Source organism: Trachurus japonicus, chromosome 14 (genome assembly GCF_045865225.1).
Source record: "Trachurus japonicus isolate A0001 chromosome 14, Traja_1.0".
Taxonomy (NCBI): domain Eukaryota; kingdom Metazoa; phylum Chordata; class Actinopteri; order Carangiformes; family Carangidae; genus Trachurus; species Trachurus japonicus.
The window spans coordinates 32,840,138-32,859,280 of record NC_140920.1 but is presented as its reverse complement, the minus strand read 5'-3'; the positions used below and the strand labels follow the sequence as shown (position 1 = coordinate 32,859,280).

The following is a 19,143-nucleotide window of genomic DNA, read 5'->3' as shown; positions in this document are numbered from 1 at the left end:
GGAATAAAAAACTACTCCGGAGTATTCATCACCATGAATTTCATTTTTTTGCGAACTATTCCTTTAACATTTCCTGTAACATTTTACAGCAGCATTTGGCAACAAACTGCTGCAGACACAACAAAAGGACAGCATGGTGAGGACACATTTACATGGCGAGGACAAGTGTACATGGTGAGGACAGGTATACTGAGGATACGTCTACATGCTGAGGACATGTGAGGACAAGTGTACATGTGAGGACACATCTATGCCGAGGACAAGTCCTCTCAGATGAGGCTGATGGAGGATCCTCACTAAATCATCAGAGACTTTTTAGTAGCGATGGAAAGACACCGTTGAGGTCATGGAGGTCAGAGGCCTGTCCCTCTCTCACACACACACACACACACACACACACACACACACACACACACACACACTAACACACGCACACATACACACAACGGATCTGATGAAATATGATCTGAACTCTTCACATTCCCCAAATGCCAGAAACACATAAACACAAAGATTTATGGGGAAAACGTGGACGGAACGTTCCTCTGAGTCGGAGACAGAACGGACGGAGAACAAATGAAGGACCAATCAGGACACTGGGAACCCTGGGACGCTACAGTTGGCCAGTGATTAGTTGATTGGCTGCTGTTCTGCCTGTTTCACCTTGACCTTCAGTGCAGAGGTCAGAGGTCACTGTCTGGAGGAGAACACATCTACCACAGAAGAGGACACCAGAGACCAACAGTGTTAGCACTTACAGGAGTCAGTACTCACAGAACTCTACATCATTAATGGTGTCAAACACTGACAGTGGTAGAGGAGTTATGTCACAACACTACTGCAGTATTACAGTACCTATACCTCAGCAATAGTAGTACAGACAATAGAAACAGTAGGAACCAGGAGCAATAATATACTAATAGTACAATAGTAGCAGAACCACCAACGGTAACAGGAACAGGAACAGTAGTATTCACAGAAGTAGTACTCACTTCACTACAGCAGTAGTTGTAGGAATACCAACAGCAGCAGTTAGTACCACTACTACTAGAACTTCAAATGTAGTAGTGGCAGTAGTACGGTTAGAGGGGGCTATCTGCTAACAGCTATGGCAGCTTAAAGGAGTAGTTCACCAAAAAATGAAATTCAGTCATTATTGACTCCCCCTCATGCTGATGAATACTCTATATATTTTTTATTCCTCAAAGCGCATCTGGAGACCCGGGAGGCGGGTCCAAGGAAAGCCTTATATGAGAGTAATAGGGCCAGACACAAAAAGGTCCATAAAACTACACAAAGACCTTGTAATATTCCTCCACACTGCTTGTCTGCTGCAATCCAAGTGTCCTAAAGGGATATAGTCCAGAGCTTACTGCAAACGACGTCATTTAGGACATTTGACGTTCACACGCAGGAACGCAAGAGCGCACCCCAGGCAAATTCAATACAGGACTGTTTAGGCTGTAAAAATGTCCTAAATGACTATATCCCTTCAGGACACTTGGATTGCAGTGGACGAGCAGTGTGGAGGAATATTAAATGGTTTATGTGTAGTTTTATGGACCCTTTTATGTCAGGCCCATATTGCTCTCATATAAAGGACTATGAACCGGCCTCCCGGGTCTCCAGATGCACTTTGAAGAATAAAAAACTACTCTGGAGTATTCATCAGCATGAGAGTGAGCCAATAATCTCCAGTCAGAGAAAAGTTTACCTAACTCACTCAGTGGTTGGGCATTGGTGACTGGACAGTGAACAAAAACAAAGGCAGAAGGTGTTGTCCCAGGAGTGGCAGGTTTGTCGGGAAAAAAACAAGAATTTCCTTCCAACACAACATCTGTGTTCATATCAGAGCCAGCAACACTCACAAAAACACAAAAACAGATTCACTCCAAATAAAAGACACGCTGGCTCAAGCTGAGCAATGATGTGCACGCAGCACTGCACGGTGCAGTGCTCATACCTACACATAGGAGAGACCAAACAACCTCTCCATCAGCACATGGGACAACACAGAGGAGCCAGCTCAGCAGGACAGGACTCAGCTGGGCCTCTGCACCTTAGGGAGAAGGGACAGTCCTTTGAGTCCTGCTAATGTCCAGATTTTGGACAGAGAAGATGAATGGTGTGAGAGAGGAATTAAAGGGGGCCACCTGTGTCCAATTATCATTCACCTATAATACTAATACTGTCTAGGGCCCTTCCCAGGCAACTTTACACCCATTCACATCTTGACCCATGTGATCCTGACATGAAGGCAGAGAAGGACAGCAGCTCACAGATGAACCACACCTTGGCAAAGGTTACTCTAATGACCCACATGGCCGCTAGCTTAACCATTCCCTAAGGTGTCCTCCCCACAAACGGTTAAATACCTGGGACTCCACATCGTTTTTAGATCTCGAGAAGCCTTTCGAATCAGAGGTGAAGCGTCCCCAAGAACTGAGAAGAAGTCCTGTTGTCTTCAACTTTAGCATTTAATGATTACCAAGAGCTGGATGACTGTCAGCCGATACACACAGCAGCAACAGCAGCAACAGCAGCAGCTTCAGTAGCAGCAGGAGGGGCAGAAAGGGTTAGGGTGTCAGGAATAAAAGTGAAAGAAGTGTCAGAAGAACCAGTAGCAGCAACTGCAGAAGCTGCAGTATCAGCAGCAGTAGTAGTAGTACCAGTAGCAGCAAAAGTAATATCAGTATCAGCAGTAGTGGTAGTAGTAGCAGCTATATGAGATGCACTATCAATAGAAGTATTAGCAGCACCAGTACTGGTATCAGCAGTAGTAGTAGTAGTAATAATGGTATCAGTAGTATATTGAGACAATTGGTGTGACTGAGCTGAGCAGACTGAGCTCTCTCAATGACTGCCCTCTCCTCCTCCTCCTCCTCCTCCTCCTCCTGGCAGGGTCTCCTCCCCCTCACCGCTCAACTGTCTGTGTGCAGGAGCAGGGCAGCAGCTGGAATAATGCAGTAGTACTGCAGCTGTATATTACTACTATACTTTTTGGAGTTGGAGTGGCACTACAGTTACAGAAAAGCAACACATACACACACGCACGCACGCACACACACACACACACACACACACACACACACACACACACACACACACACACACACACACACACACACACACACACACACTGAGATCAGTTCACAGATGTGAGTTCAGACGGTGAACCTGAACCTTCCTCCTGCTCCAGCGTTGCTCTGCAGTCCAACTGAAGGGTGACAGCTTGTGGCAGGAACATGTTACTACTACTGCTTCTAAAAGCAGCATGTCACCATAACCTAAAACAGCAACAAGCTGAGATAATTACTGTCTGTGATGCTCTGTGTCAAGACCTTCATTGTACAGTCTGAATTTTTAACTGTCTTTAAACCTCTCGTTTTATACAGTTTTCAGATCTGAACTAACAGTGTTGTTGATATTCCATTCAGGTGCTGTAAATGACGGGGATTATTATTTCATCAGTGTCGGAGATCCTGTCCAACATGAACATGCTTGAGAGTTGTAGCTTCATCAGATAAAATCATCCTGCAGCTCTGACCTTTACTGGACCTGAAGAAGTTGAATACTGAAAAATTTGAGTTTGAGGCCGGCCTCCTGAAACTTGGTGAGATGAAAGGGATGCAACACTAAAGACCACATCCTGTCTGACTCCACCTTCAGTATCTCTTCAGCTCAGACTGCAGTCGTTTCTGCACCTGCTGTGGCTCCTCCCGAGCCTCCCTGAGCTTCTCCCCATGCTTTAACTCACTTTTTACTTCTAGAACTCTCCCACATCAACGTCCTCTCATCCAGCATCTAAACTACCTGCTGGTAGCTGTAGTTATAGTAATACTCTCCTCTGTTGGCACTGGCAGCCACAATCTTCTCCACCTTCTCTGGTAGGTCAAGGACCTGCTCTTCCTTGTTGGCTTTGTGGTTGTGGAAGACGTGGTATGTGTCAAGGGGAAAGAGTGCAACAGGAATTTAGATTACTATAGTAAGTAACAATAACCTGAGATTTCTTCTTTTGTCTGGATGGTTCCCAAAGGAACATTCCTTCATTCCAAAATGACTCATTAAAAATGACTCATTAAAATCAATATTTTAACAGTTTATTGATTTAGGATAACCAATAATTACCTATGTACAGACAAGTTTTGGTGCACAGACCTTCACTGACTTTTGGCCTTAACACCGAGTGTCATTATTTATTTGGCTGTTTTCTGAAAAGACTCAATTCACCATGATCTGAATTTATTTGACTGATCAGTTGATCAGAATTAATAGAGAGTGATGAGTTTGTAATGTGTTCACATTGTCCTCACTGAGTCCTGGTCACGTACAGACTGTGATTGAAGTGTGTCAACCAGCTCAGCTACTTTCACATGAAGAAAGTGAAACAATGTGGTCAGTGTGTGTTTGTGTGTGTCCGTGTGTTAGTGATGTGGGGGGGGGCTCTCATCTCACTTCCTCTTCACTTAAGTGTTAGATGAATCGTCTGTCGCCATCACAGTGTTGCTGTCAGTCGTTGGTCTCTGAATCACATCAGGCTCTTCATCACCACCACATCTCTCCAACAGGTAAGAACACACCGAGTTCTGTCCAGGTAACACTTTCTTCTTCTTTCACTAACCATGGCAACAGCTACTTCACTTGATTCATTTACCCTGAAAGTTGTCGACGCTCACCCCAATCTCCCGTCCCCTGCACACATACAACACCAGGAAATGGATACTGGGTAGGTAGCCTATGTGTGTAACCGATGTAAATCTTCGATAGGAACTCTAGCACATTCATTCTGGGCATGTAGTAAACTTTATTTATTTTGGAAATGTATTTTTGAGTGTTTTTCTAAGGCTTTTGGTAAAAATCTGGCACTCAACCCTCTGGTCGCCATTCTAGGGGCCACAAGTGTCCTTTCTTCTGTTAATAAATTTGAAAGAAGAGCAGTTCAGTTTGGGATGGTGATTGCTAAAAAGCTGATTTTACGAGTGTGGAAAATGGACTCTGTGCCTACTTATAATTTATGGTTGGGAGAATTGTCAAATACTTTACATCTGGAGAGACTGAGATTCTACAATGAAGACAGAGGGGATACGTTTGATAAAACATGGGACCCAGTACTGAATTACCTTAAAAATGTGAGCCCATAGACACTGGCTATTGTACAAAACCTCGCAGTGCAAACAAGAGTATGATGATGTATATATCTACTGACCTGTTTATTTTACTATTATTTATTTATTTTTCTACTTTTATATTCTATCTATAGTAGCTACTCATTTTATGACCATGAAATATCACTGTGCTTGATGTGCTGTGTTCTTGACTTTTTTTCCCCCTCTTCTCTTTTTCCTCCACTTATTTTTTCCCTCTTCATTTTATATGTATTTTCTTTTTTCATTTTTCTCTTCATTGAAAATCAATAAACATATTTCAAAAAAAAAAAAAAAAGAATATGTGGATGGGGGTTGGCCGGGGGCGTGGGGGGTTTGGGTGAGTATGCTGCCTGTTGCTTGGGTCCCCTATCTAGAAGCATTGTTTGCTTCTTTGGGGTTTTCTTTCATGTACATCTGCTCGTTGACTGTATTTTTTGTGGATCATATTCTTTACATGAATAAAAAAATATCTGAATCTGAATAAACTAAACCTTAGATAAAAAACATTAGTTAAGTTGGAGAAAAAAGTGAGATGAATTAAGTTTGCAAAATCAATTTAACACACACAGACACACACACACAGTCACACTGACTATTGAAAGTGTGTGTCTCGTGTGTCACAGTTCCTGGCGCTGAGGGGGCGGAGGCAGCAGAGGAAACCTCAGACTGCAGCCATGTCACTTCTTGTCCGGTTATTGGTGGTGGTGGTGGTGGTGGTGATGATGATGATGAAGGGTGAGTGGACCTGTTCCTGATATTGTGTTGTACCTACTGAAGTGAACACTGGAGTGAAGCAGTTTAACTGTATCTGCAGCCTCAGCAGGAGTCACAGTCACAGTCCCTGCACACAGTGGGAGCTCCGTCCTGCTGTCCACAGACCAGCTGAGGGAGGCAGTGAAGGAAGGCTGGGACATCAGGTGGACGCACGAACCCACCCTGATGCTGAGGAAAGACATGACGAAGTGTCACCACGGACGCTGCGAGCTGCTGGAAGACGGCTCACTTCACTTCAGCCAGGTCCGAGCCGACGACTCTGGAAACTACAGCCTCCGGGTATACGATCAGCAGGGGAAGGTTAGGGTGACGACAGACTTCCTGCTGAAGGTGGAGGGTGAGTCTGACACCATCAACCAATCAATTGACAACATCAGCCCCACCAAAATCCTATCAACCTCCTGACATCATCCAATCTCACAGTTTTATTTTTATTTTTTTTTTACAAGTGCTATGACCCATTTTTCAATACTTTTTCAAAACTGTTAACACAGTTACCACAACATCAGCCTGTGTGGGCTATTAAATTAACACATTTCTTGTTCTTTTGACACAAAATACATACATATAACACATTTACATTTTGTTTTAATGTCAAATAAACTCAACAAAGACCAAAACAATAGATATTTCGTAACTGTAAAATTTTTCAATTGCTTTCACCAAGTTTATCAAATCAGAAAACCTCATGTTCTAATCTGAATCTAAAGGCTCAGGCTAAAGTGAACAGCAGTTCACATTGTAGATTGAAACCAATTTGTGACCTTTATTTTACAGTTGATTGAGCTAATGCAAATGCATCGATCACAGCAGGAAACACACTCAGGTGTTGAGGTTTTTTCGGTCACATGGCCTGTTTGGGCTGATCTAGATTGACAGATGAAGGAGAGGGAAACTTGTTGATGCCAAATCCATCACAACTCTTAACTCTCAGCAGCCAAACCACCAGGTGTGTTACAGGATGACTTCCTTCTGGAGCGTCAGTTGTGTTTCTCACTTTGAAACAGGCCCAAGAAGTTTGTTTGTCGCAAACATACATCTGCTCCTACAAATTTGGGTTTATGTTATACTTGGCTATTCATCTTGTTAAGCTATAGTATTTCAAATTTCTATGCATATTTTTTATTAGTAAAAATGCTCCAGTTGGAGTCCTCATTTCTCTTGTATGGTCTTATTTGAATGTCAAAATGTGAAGAGGGTGAAAGCCAAGCCAAAAACAGTTCACTAATAGCCTATAGGCTAACCCTGAGAAAGGTCAAATTCCACCTGGACATGATAGTGATAATAAAACATCTTTAAAATTGCTCATTGCTTCACTTTTTTAGCATCTAGCCTACTTTTGGACAGTTACTCATTACTAATTCTCAGATTCATTGGGCTACTATCCCATGATTCAAAGGTAGATTTTACTCTAAATAATGCAATCTTTTCTGTGCGGAGATGAAAAATGTGCATACTGTTCTCCAGATTAATTTACTCAAACACCTATCTTCATTCTGACACGTCTGTAGTAATCTCATAGGTCTTGTGTGTATCTTTGTTAAATCTGTCCAAAAGAGTAGAAATTTTGTGCTCGTAGGCAACTTTCGCTTACATCCTGTGCATCTCCAGGGGGGTGACCCCCCCCCCGTCCTTAAAACCTAGTGACGCCCCTGATTTTCACACATCTATGAATGACCAGCAGCTATGATGCAGATTTTTCTTTTTCTGCAGTAATTTTCAGTTGCTTCACTGTACAGTTTGTCAGTTATTCTCCTTTTTTTGTGTGTTCATTCTGCAAAGCTGCTCTGAGGTGGGTCATTCCGTTCTTGTAAAAACAAGAAACTTCCTGCATTTACCAAACTACAGCAAAAGTCAATGATCCATCAGTCGATTGTAAAACAGTAAAGCTGATTGATTCAGTTTTTGTTATTCCATCAGTTGTTAGGGTTTTTTATGATACTGTGTTGTGACTGATTAAATGTTTCAACATGTGTTGTTGGTGTGTTAGTGTATTGGTAGATTTGGTAAACTGTGTGTTGCATTTTAGAAATGTGTGTCTGTGTTTAGTTGACACTGTGAGATTTTGAGCATGACCTGACCTGAACATGATGAGATCTTTCCACCAATCAGCAGACACCGGTCCACAGTGGTCTTTGATCTCTCTCCTCATTTTGCTTCTCCTCCCGCTGCTCGTCATCATTCTCTTCATCCTGAGGAGGAGGAGGAACCAGAGGGAAATGATCGCAGGTACAACAGCCAATCACAGACAGTCTGACCTCTGACACACACACACACACATACACATACACACACACACCCACACACCTGGTTTCTGGTCTCTAACAACCTGTTGTCCTGCTGTAGGTCCAATGGAGAGGAACGTCTATGTGTCGATGCACCGTCGGCATAGTAACAGGAGGAAGGTGGAGGAGGAGAAACAGGAGAAAGAGGAAGAGTCTGCTTATGGTACACACACACACACACACACACACACACACACACACGCACACACACAGAGATGCTAACAGATGCTAAAATGAATATACTCTGTTCTTTTCAGTAGCCTGTCAACTGCAAGTTTCCACGGAAACACCAATCAAGCAGCAGATGACTGAGGAGGCAGAAGACATCTACGTGTGATGACCAATCAGATCAACAACCAGCTGACTGATGCGATGGGCCTTGGGTCAATGTGACATTTGACATTTCAATTATATTCAAGTGTTGAGGTCGAGGCGTCCTCAATCAACAAGATTATTTTGTCTCACTGAGACTTCCTGATGCAATAAAGGACAATAAATATAACCACAACAATGTAACCACACGCACGCACAGAACAGTACAGACCATGAATGCAACACTCTGCCTAAAAACAGCTATCCCACAGAGCAGTGAGTTGTTGTCAGGGGGTGGAGGACAGACGGTCTGGTTTCATTTGTAATGAGTGTTCTGACAGATGTGCTGACGGCCTCAGTCCAGTTTCACTGTTTTTAATGAGTCCAGGGGCGGGTCCAGAGTATTTTATGTTGGGGGTCAAAGGGGGTAACAACCGTGAATCAAAGGGGGCCAAACAAAAGTCACAAAAATTAAGCCTGCCACTGATCGTTGTCTTCAATATTTATATTGTACAGTTACAATAAACATCTCAGTGTTTTGTGTAACAGTCAGAATTACCATGGTGTTTTCACACCTGCAGTGTTAGCTCTGTACAGTGAACATAGGTTTGATTTACACAATGATTGACATACCACAAGTCAATGACCATTAGGGTGGTGGTGGTGGTGTATGAATGAGTTAAAACTAAACAACAAATAAACATCTATCGAACCCTGAAATTCATTTGTGTTTGTTTATAGTTTTTGCCCGTCGCTTACATCCAAAAAAAGGAATGCTTGGATCAAAGCTTCCAAACCAAAACTTCTTGGAACAAAACCTGAAACACATTGTAACCAGACCTTAAACACATTTTCTGCTTTGCACTTTGTTTGCAGTTCTTCAACACAGTTGTTGCAGAACATTACGCACAGTTTCCAAATGAGACACTTCAAAAATAAAATACCTTGTTATCTTTGGGAAAACATTTTTATTTAAAATGCAACTGGTAATGGGACATACTTATGTAGACACCAGAAAACACTACCATAGAAAACTCAACACACCTTTAGCATAGAGCTCAGGTAAGACATTTAGGGCCGGATTTACTAAGATCCCAGGTAGCGGGCGCTATATTGTTTGCGCCCGCTATAATATTGCGAACTTGGTTAGTGCACTCAAAACAGGTGATCTACTAAGAGTAACCCGCTAAATAAAAACACGTGCAAACCGCAATATGTAAATGAGGGTTTTGCGCGTTTCCGCCATGGAGAGAGTGGACAGAGAGCTGGATGGACGAAGGGACAGAATTACATTTGATCCGATGCATACAATGACAGCATGTGTGTTCATCTCTCTTGCGCTCTGTTTAGATAAATCAACACAAATCGCTACGGGGCCCAACTCGTCATATAGTGACGAACAGGCAGCAGCTGCAGTGACAATCACACACCTATAACATGTGTGTGTGTGCCGCCCATGATCCAGTGGATTAATAGACCCTACTCAGAGAGTATAAACAAAGACAGGTGTGGCTCATTAGAAAACGCTCTGCTACACTAAATGGAATGGAGCCTTAATTAGTATCCTTGGTAACACCTGTATTTGTTTATACTCTCTGAAAAGGTCTATAGAGAGCTCAGGTGGGACACACGGATCTAAACGCTCTGACCACTGACCAGAGGGATCAAAGACGGGTGAAGGCAGCGGTGACGTGTCTCAGTCCGGGACCGGGACCGAGAGACGGAGCTGAGCAGCCAGGTGAGAGGAGAGGAGAGGAGAGGAGAGGAGAGGAGCGCACTGCAGGACAGACGTGCCCCGTGCGTAACGGCGCGTAAATGACTTTTAACACGGCTGAAAAACTGTTAGAGAATTACCCAGACGTGAGGAAATGCAGAGATGTAAGACCATGGGGCTCTGACAGGTATCAAACCAATAAACGCATAAGTTTTGGCAAAATTGTATCAGTTAGTACATGGTTTTCAGACGTGGTGAATAAAGACGCAAAAACAGCCACCGCAATCTCTTCCTGGTTTGGTAAATCACATTGCACGCGCTAAATAAATCGATTTGCATCTACTCCTCCCAGTATTCTGCACGTTCTGGCTGAAACGCCCATATTTACATATTCATCAAGGCAAACACACGTGCACGTGCTATTCTGCCCGTGTGAGAGACTCAATCCTCGGCGTCCGGTTAGTAGATCAGGTTCCACATGTGTTTGCGCGTGCAATCACGTTTGCACACGTTTTAATACACGCAAACCTTTAGTAAATCCGGCCCTTAGTCTACTCTGCAAACGTGAAGGCAGTGAGACCCTGAGGAAGACAAAGAGAGATTGCTTTGTTTACAGTAAAACAAATGTACTGTTATTGTTTTGTATCTTCTTGATGGAAGAATTTTTTTCCTTGTAAAAAAAAAAAGCAAAGGGGAAAAATACTTTTGTTGTGAAAAAACAGTCAGCTGATCACTGTAATTCTACGTTTGAGGTTCACAGAGAATTGTTTGAGAAAATGTCTGTAAAGCACGTAAGTGTTGTTTGTTGATTTGACAAGTGGTGTGTGTGCGTGTGTGTCTATCTTTCTGTTGCAAGAATGACAATTTTAGAAAGGGCTGTTTTGACTTGACTTGAGGTTTCGATTGCAGAGTTTCACTTTGACAGAGCTGTGAAGTGTTTGTGTTAGTGTTGTGTCTTATCTTCCTTGTGTGTAGAGGTTTGATTCATTGAACCAAATTCTGCAAAAAGGATGTAAGCACTCGGAAAAAGCTGTAAAGTTGTCCGTCAGGTGAGCAGGAGGATTCACTGGTGTGAAGCTCCTGGAATGAAACTCTGACTATATTGAGACCAGAGCCTTAACACATCAGGTGGTCCAGACAGAGAGATCAGATTTTATTTTCCTAAAGGACTTTCTATCAGACAAAACACACACTGAGCAAACTGTAAATTACTGTTACAATACTTTCCATAAGATCTGAACATCAGTGATGAATCTGAGAATGAAACCATGTGTCATCTTGATATATAAGTTGTATTTATCAATCATATTGAGTAACACCAGGGAAAACATTTCACCTTCAAAATTTATACTGTTTATACTGTAAGCACAACAACAACAAACACACACATGGTCAGGTAAACACAAGAGGTGGAGGTCACCTGACCCAGGTAAACCATGCTCAGTCGAGCAGGAGGAGGCGAGCAGACCGGGACTCAGTCCAGCACTGAGACAGAAATGTGTCTCTTTATTAGTCTTATTATTGGACGTTGGACAATGAGCAGCTGCTGCCTAGCTTAGGGGCACTGAGGCACTTGGACTCACTTCACTATAGAAACTGATTCGACTTAAACTCAACACTCAACACATTTAAATGACTAACAGTAACACCAGTTCACCAACTTATAAAATCAGTAATTGAATACAACTTATTGAACACACGACTTATTGTAGAGTCTCTGAGCAAACATGGACACGTCTGTAGGTGGCTGTGTCCAGAGTCAGACCACACGCACCAAACAGAGAGGAAAATCTCATCTTCATCTTCATCTTCATCTTCATCTTCATCTTCATCTTCATCTTCATCTTCATCTCATCAGAGGACAGTGATCTCCTCCCTTTCCTCTTCTTTCTCTTCTGGTGTCTGCGATTTAAAAAAAGGTGTGTTACAGGTGTATCACTAATGTACCAGGTGTGTTACAGGTGTGTCAGTAATGTACAAGGTGTGTTACAGTTGTGTCACTAATGTACCAGGTGTGTTACAGGTCTGTCATTAATGTACCAGGTGTGTTACAGGTGTGTCACTAATGTACCAGGTGTGTTACAGGTGTGTCACTAATGTACCAGGTGTGTTACAGGTGTATCACTAATGTACCAGGTGTGTTACAGGTCTGTCATTAATGTACCAAGTGTATCACTAATGTACCAGGTGTGTTACAGGTGTGTCACTAATGTACCAGGTGTGTTACAGGTGTATCACTAATGTACCAGGTGTGTTACAGGTATGTCACTAATGTACCAGGTGTGTTAGAGGTGTGTCACTAATGTACCCGGTGTGTTACAGGTGTATCACTAATGTACCAGGTGTGTTACAGGTGTGTCACTAATGTACCAGGTGTGTTACAGGTGTGTCAGTAATGTACAAGGTGTGTTACAGGTGTGTCACTAATGTACCAGGTGTGTTACAGGTCTGTCATTAATGTACCAGGTGTGTTACAGGTGTGTCACTAATGTACCAGGTGTGTTACAGGTGTATCACTAATGTACCAGGTGTGTTACAGGTCTGTCATTAATGTACCAAGTGTATCACTAATGTACCAGGTGTGTCACTAATGTACCAGGTGTGTTACAGGTGTGTCACTAATGTACCAGGTGTGTTACAGGTGTATCAGTAATGTACCAAGTGTGTTACAGGTGTGTCACTAATGTACCAGGTGTGTTACAGGTGTGTCACTAATGTACCAGGTGTGTTAGAGGTGTGTCACTAATGTACCAGGTGTGTCACTAATGTACCCGGTGTGTTACAGGTGTATCACTAATGTACCAGGTGTGTTACAGGTGTGTCACTAATGTACCAGGTGTGTTACAGGTGTGTCACTAAGGTACCAGGTGTGTTGCAGATGAGTCACTAATGTACCAGGTGTGTTACAGGTCTATCACTAATGTACCAGGTGTGTTACAGGTGTGTCACTAATGTACCAGGTGTGTTACAGGTGTGTCAGTAATGTACATGGTGTGTTACAGGTGTGTCACTAATGTACCAGGTGTGTTACAGGTGTGTCACTAATGTACCAGGTGTGTTACGTGTGTCACAAATGTACCAGGTGTGTCACAAATGTACCAGGTGTGTTACAGGTGTGTCAGCTAGCCTACATACCAGGAACAGCAGTGTGTGGTGAATGATGAACTCTCTGGTCAGTTTGACCAGATCCTGGCTCATCATCTGAAACAGAGACGGAACCAGAACCAGAGCCAGATTCTGAGCCGACATCTTGTTCACCTGAGAGAACACCTGGACCCTGACAGAGAGGTACAGAACTGGGTTAAACCTCCACACATCAGAGAGAGAGAGAGACTGTGTGTGTGTTTGCGTGTTTCTTACGTATAGAAATGTCCAAACAGTGCACTCAGTGTAGCTCTGCTGTCATCAGGAAGTTGCCGTAGTAACTGTCGGTATGCTTTAAACCTGGAGCGTTCATCTGAGATCACTGAGAGAGTGAGAGAGAGACTACTACTCAATGTTGGGGAGACTTAAAGGTTATAGCTACAACTTTTTCATCAAATTAATTTTTCAAAAATAATGCATCCACAGAATGTCTAGAGGGGTGCAGAATAAAAGTATTAATTTTACTGAATTTAAAAAAAAATAGTATATAAATAATTGTTTAATAAATTTTGGCGGGTCCGAAATATGTAAATATTTACATCTGGTTACGTTGGCAACATCGGCATGGAATGATCTCTGTGGCAACAGCATTAGAACGTTGATGTCATGTGTAACTGGCAACCAGTAAAACGGAAGGTTGGAGCGAGAGCAGCAGTGTGAGTTCTACACCTACTGGCCAGGAGGAATTAAACTTGTAGCTATCACCTTTAAACTACATGTAGCTAGTTGAACATCATAGCTTAACTACAATTGCTGTAACTTGCTGATAGTTAAACTACATTCATATTTTGTGCTGTGTCAAGTATTTCAACTGCTTTTTGGGGCATTATTTGTAGTTTAACAACTCAATTTACAAACTTACAGAAGCCCTAAAGAGTCATACATACATTTTATTCCATCCATTTTCCCGTGAAAACAAAACGATAAGGATCTGCCCCAGTGTGCGAAATACGGGGCGGATTAACCCACCCCTGAGGGCCCCAAAACTAAAATTTGAAGGGGGTCTCAAATTTAGTCAAAAAGCAGCCGACAACAATCGCTCTGGTATAGCCTATCTGTTTATGGGCAAAGTCACTGTTTGTCCCTTCAAATTAAAGTTTGTAACGTGTGTGATTGGAGCAGCTGCTGACAGATGTGCAGCTGACAGTTACAGTTTCACTAAACCTGAGCCACTACGTCGTGACGTCTCTTGGACATAGGACATAAAGGCATGTACCTCTGTATATTCTGTTGTTTTTCCTCTCTTCAACTGTCTCGTTTCAGTTTTTGCCGGTGTCGGTCGGCAATGTGAAATGTGGTGCGCACCTGTTTCTCTCTCGCATGCTCACTCGCTCACTCTCTCACTCTCGATCAGCATATGAAAAATTAAAACTAGTGCAGAAGAAATAGGCCTACAGATGCATACTGTAGTTACAGTATTTCAATTTTGTGGTTGCTGTGGTCACAAGGAGTTATTAGGCTGCCTAATAACACACACACATGGCTTTTTTTGTGTGTTTGAGGGGGTGCGTTGGGGGTGCGTCAGCTCTGTCAGAAATTTGAAGGGGGTGCGCGGCGCAAAAAGGCAGCTTAATAACTCCTTGTGACCACAGCAACCATGAAATTGAAATACTGTAACTACAGTATGCATCTGTAGGCCTATTTCTTCCGCACTAGTTTTTATTTTTCATATGCAGATCGAGTGTGAGCGAGTGAGCGAGTGAGCGAGTGAGCATGCGAGAGAGAAACAGGTGCGCACCACATTTCACATTGCCAACCGACACCGGCAAAAATTGAAATGAGACAGTTGAAGAGAGGAAAAACACAGAATATACAGAGGTACATGCCTTTATGTCCTATGTCCAAGAGACGTCACAATGTCAGGTTTAGTGAAACTGTCACTGTCAGCTGCACATCTGTCACACACGTCACAAACTTTAATTTGAATTAAGTTTTATTTTATTTTAATTTAATTTTATACTTGTTCTTCAGGTTCTGCTGCATATTTCTGGTGCTGTGTACTGTACCTGCTGCCTTCAGCCACGCCTGTACGTCTGGTATAAAACTCTGCTGCTGGCGGACATATTGTTTGAGGGCGGAGGCAGCATCCAACACGCCCTGCTCATGACTCTCCAGAGGGGCGGAGCTCGGAGATGTCACCAGGGCCTCCGCCAGTCGGCTGACTTTAGTAGCAAGGCCACAGCGGCGGTATATTCCCTCCACCTTCAGACCTGAGACACATTCAGTCACAGACATGAGCTCACAGCAGCCGACCCTGACCCCCCATCCCCCACTACCCAGAAGCCACTGGGTCCCTGTCATCAGTAGTGTAGTGGGCGGAGCTGTGTAATGAGTTTATTTCAGATTGATCAATCAAAATGTAGCAATGATGGGTTCTGACCATGGGTTGTGATGTGGGAGATGCAGCGTTCGATACCGGGCGGCACTGAACCTCTGGAGATCACGTCCATCACTGGGTACAGAGACTGATGAGCTGAGCTGTGATTGGCCGTGGGCGGCTGGCGTGGAACTGAGCTGTGATTGGCCAAAGCCCTCAGCAGGTGGTCATACCAGTGGCGACAGGTGTACTGCTGCTGGAGACGCAGGGACACACACCTGAGGAGAGATGTTAAAAAATAAAATAATGCCGCTACTTTTTTCAGTAACTAGTAGCCTAATCAAAAAAGTTACTGTTCCCCCCGTTATAACGCTGTTATCGTTACCGACAATAAAATGTGCTGTTACTCGTTGTTATTTGACTCAAGAAGTCCTGTCAACAGATAATACACTTGTTAAAGTGTACATTATATACACATTTTTTTCAGTCCATCAACAAGTCAGAAAAAAGCTGTTTATCTGGAACTAACCGATGCTGCCTGTGCGGAGGAATACTGAGTGAGTTGGTTAGTTCCAGATAAACAAGAGGTTAGGAGGATAGGGGGGCGGGTCTAAGTAAATTACTACTGACTCAGTAACTGTTTGGGTAAAGTAACTAGTAACTATACTAATGACTTTTTAAAAGTAATGAGTAGGCTTAATCACCTTTGTCCCGTTACCATGGTGATGATGTTTTCAGACGGAGACATTTCTGAGGGAAAAAAAGAAAAGTTTAGATGCAGAGTCATCAAGCATCAGGTCGCCTGATGACTGAACCAGAACCGAGCCAGTCCCTGCATGTGAGACTCAGGTGTGAATGGTTAAAAACACTGTTACCATGGTGACTGAGCATGCTCAAGTCCATCCTCAGAGTGAGTTGTGAGTGTCTGTCAACAGGGTGAACGCTCACTCCGTCCTCCCCCAGCAACAACCAGGCGTCAGAGTGATGCAAGTCTCCACCCATTTCAACCATGCTGACTTTACTGACAGCAGAAGCCCCGCACACCTCAGCATAGGACACGCCCCCCGGGAGAATCACCTGCAGAGGAGAGCAACGCTGACTGATAAGTGACTGTAAAGCCCATTTTTTACAACAGTTTGTCTCAAAGGTCTTTACACAGCATCATAACATCCTTTGACCTTAGACCCTCACCCTTTTAACAAGCAGTGTGTAAGAAGGGACATCAGCATTTGTTTTACCTGTTTTAATATTGACAAAACTATGCTGACCCTATTTTATCCAGCTTTTATTGAGTCTTTATTATCTTTTGCCCTGGTGTCCTGGTTTGTTAATCTGTCACTACAGGACTAAAGTTCCCCGAAACAAATTATCAAATGGGCTGGTAGGCTAACTGAGGAGCCTCAACTCACTATGACAGCCCTCTATAACACACAGCTGCAGCATAAAACCGACTGCTCACATCCTTTGCATGGTGAGTTCCAGCTCCTTCGTTCTGGCTGTCGTTTTGTGGTCTCTATTGGACAAAACCGTACAGAAGTAGCTTTGTACCCACAACAATTGTAATGCTGAAGAGTAAGGCCACAAGGTGATCTTGTTCATATTGATTTTTAGTTATGGGGATGTTAAAGGGATAGTTCAACATTTTGGCAAATTGGCCCATTGCCATAATCGCTATAGTCATAGCAGTAGGTTCGTTACCTTTAATTGTAGGTGTAAGCTATTTTCAGTACGGCGGAGCGCAGCAGCTGGCTGCTCAGAGCTACGCTATGGAGGCTAAGGGAATTTCTTGGTTTCCCTCATTAAACTCATCAAATTCAACATCCCAAAACTCCACAGCGCTTTTGTAGACAAGTTGTGACCTGCACAACCACCACGCTATGAGATAATGATGGAACGATACGAAACGGAGCCGTTTTCGAGGTAAATACAGGGTAAATACGGAGACTGCTTGCTGAAAAACTGTCCCTGAACGCAACGCGCATCAGCGGTTTTGTATGAATTTACCTCGAAAACGGCTCCGTTTCGTATCGTTCCGTCATTATCTCATAGCGTGGTGGTTGTGCAGGTCACAACTTGTCTACAAAAGCGCTGTGGAGTTTTGGGATGTTGAACCAAGAAATTCCCTTAGCCTCCATAGCGTAGCTCTGAGCAGCCAGCTGCTGCGCTCCGCTGTACTAAAAATAGCTTACACCGACAATTAAAGGTAACGAACCTACTGCTATGACTATAGCAATTATGGCAATGGGCCAATTTGCCAAAATGTTGAACTATCCCTTTAAAGGGAGATGTTAAAGGTGTACAGAAATGGCCGTTTGTCCCGTTTGTCGCGCCGAGTTGTCACGAGCTGCAACACGAGTTTACCCGAGTAAGGAAAATGAATTTGATTGGTCGTTATCGAGCGGGCGGGATATTCAAAGTTTGGGGCGAGACCGAGCTCCGTGTGTGTGTGCGTGTCTCAGACGTTTGAATGACGGATTACGGATCCAATATCAGTGGCTAGTGAATCGTGTACAGGCTGACGTATAATCCGTGCGCCTGCATTATCCAATACGAAAAAAAAAAACTACACTAAAATACACACTTTCATCACGGATTTACTCAAAAATAGAATTTTGCACAAAGTTTGGCCTACATCGTCTGATAGATGAGTTATTACACTAATTTTATGACCCAGAGTGGGCTCAAATTCAATTTTCTTTTCTGTACACCTTTAAAGCACTTTTCTATGACTATATATATATATATATATATATTTATTTTTTTGGTAACACGTTACAATAAGGGTCCCTTAATTAACGTTAGTTAGTACATTATTAAGCATTAATATATAAACTAATGTGTTAATTAATGCTGAGTAATGCATACATAATGATAACTTTATTATTCAACTTTGAATTTATTAACTAACTTTTAGTAGTAAACATTAATTAACTGCTTACTAATAGGCTACATTAAAGCAGAAGTAAGTGGTCCGGTCGTTTTCGCTAATGCTGCGTTCCAGGCAGGCTTTTGAAATCGTAAATTACAGCTTCAAGTCACAACTTACGACTTTGTAGCGTTTCAGGCAACCCACTCGTGTTTTTCCGACCTGTTTTACCGGTGAAAGTCACTATAACGGCCACTCGTAACTTCCGACCGGTGAACTCGTACCAGATCGAACTGGTACCACTTCACGGTCGGAAAAATACGAGTTTCCTTGAACGCACCATAACAGTCCTCGTCGCTACGTCACCACATTCACGGCGTTCCTTGGCTGCACACACAGCCCTGCATGCCGTTCTCTCTCCTCATTGGATAAAAACTGTAGGATACGATAAATGTTTTCTCTTCGGCTCAGAGCAGAGCAGAGTGACTGACAGACCGTGTTTTCGGTCCCAAACACTCTATGTAAGTGATTGCTGTCGGCAAGATATTAACTATTTAAGAACTTATATTTAACACATAATATCA

At 43.0% G+C, this 19,143-nt stretch overlaps 2 protein-coding genes across 2 annotated transcripts in view; one reads left to right on the top strand and one right to left on the bottom strand.

Annotated features, from left to right (window-relative positions):
- Window positions 1-19,143, top strand: part of rps14 (ribosomal protein S14) — a 155,363-nt gene that overhangs the window by 106,141 nt on the left and 30,079 nt on the right. The gene's annotated exons all lie outside the window — the stretch shown is intronic.
- LOC146975154 (arf-GAP with Rho-GAP domain, ANK repeat and PH domain-containing protein 1) overlaps window positions 11,983-19,143 on the bottom strand; it is a 15,791-nt gene continuing 8,630 nt past the window's right edge. Inside the window, exons 19-25 of the mRNA XM_085798856.1 lie at window positions 16,569-16,770; window positions 16,398-16,443; window positions 15,757-15,971; window positions 15,383-15,586; window positions 13,593-13,698; window positions 13,368-13,509; window positions 11,983-12,134 (exon numbers count right to left, since the gene is read on the bottom strand). Coding sequence (XP_085654982.1) covers window positions 12,087-12,134; window positions 13,368-13,509; window positions 13,593-13,698; window positions 15,383-15,586; window positions 15,757-15,971; window positions 16,398-16,443; window positions 16,569-16,770 — 963 coding nt within the window. The 3' untranslated portion in view covers window positions 11,983-12,086. The remainder of the gene's footprint in view (window positions 12,135-13,367; window positions 13,510-13,592; window positions 13,699-15,382; window positions 15,587-15,756; window positions 15,972-16,397; window positions 16,444-16,568; window positions 16,771-19,143) is intronic.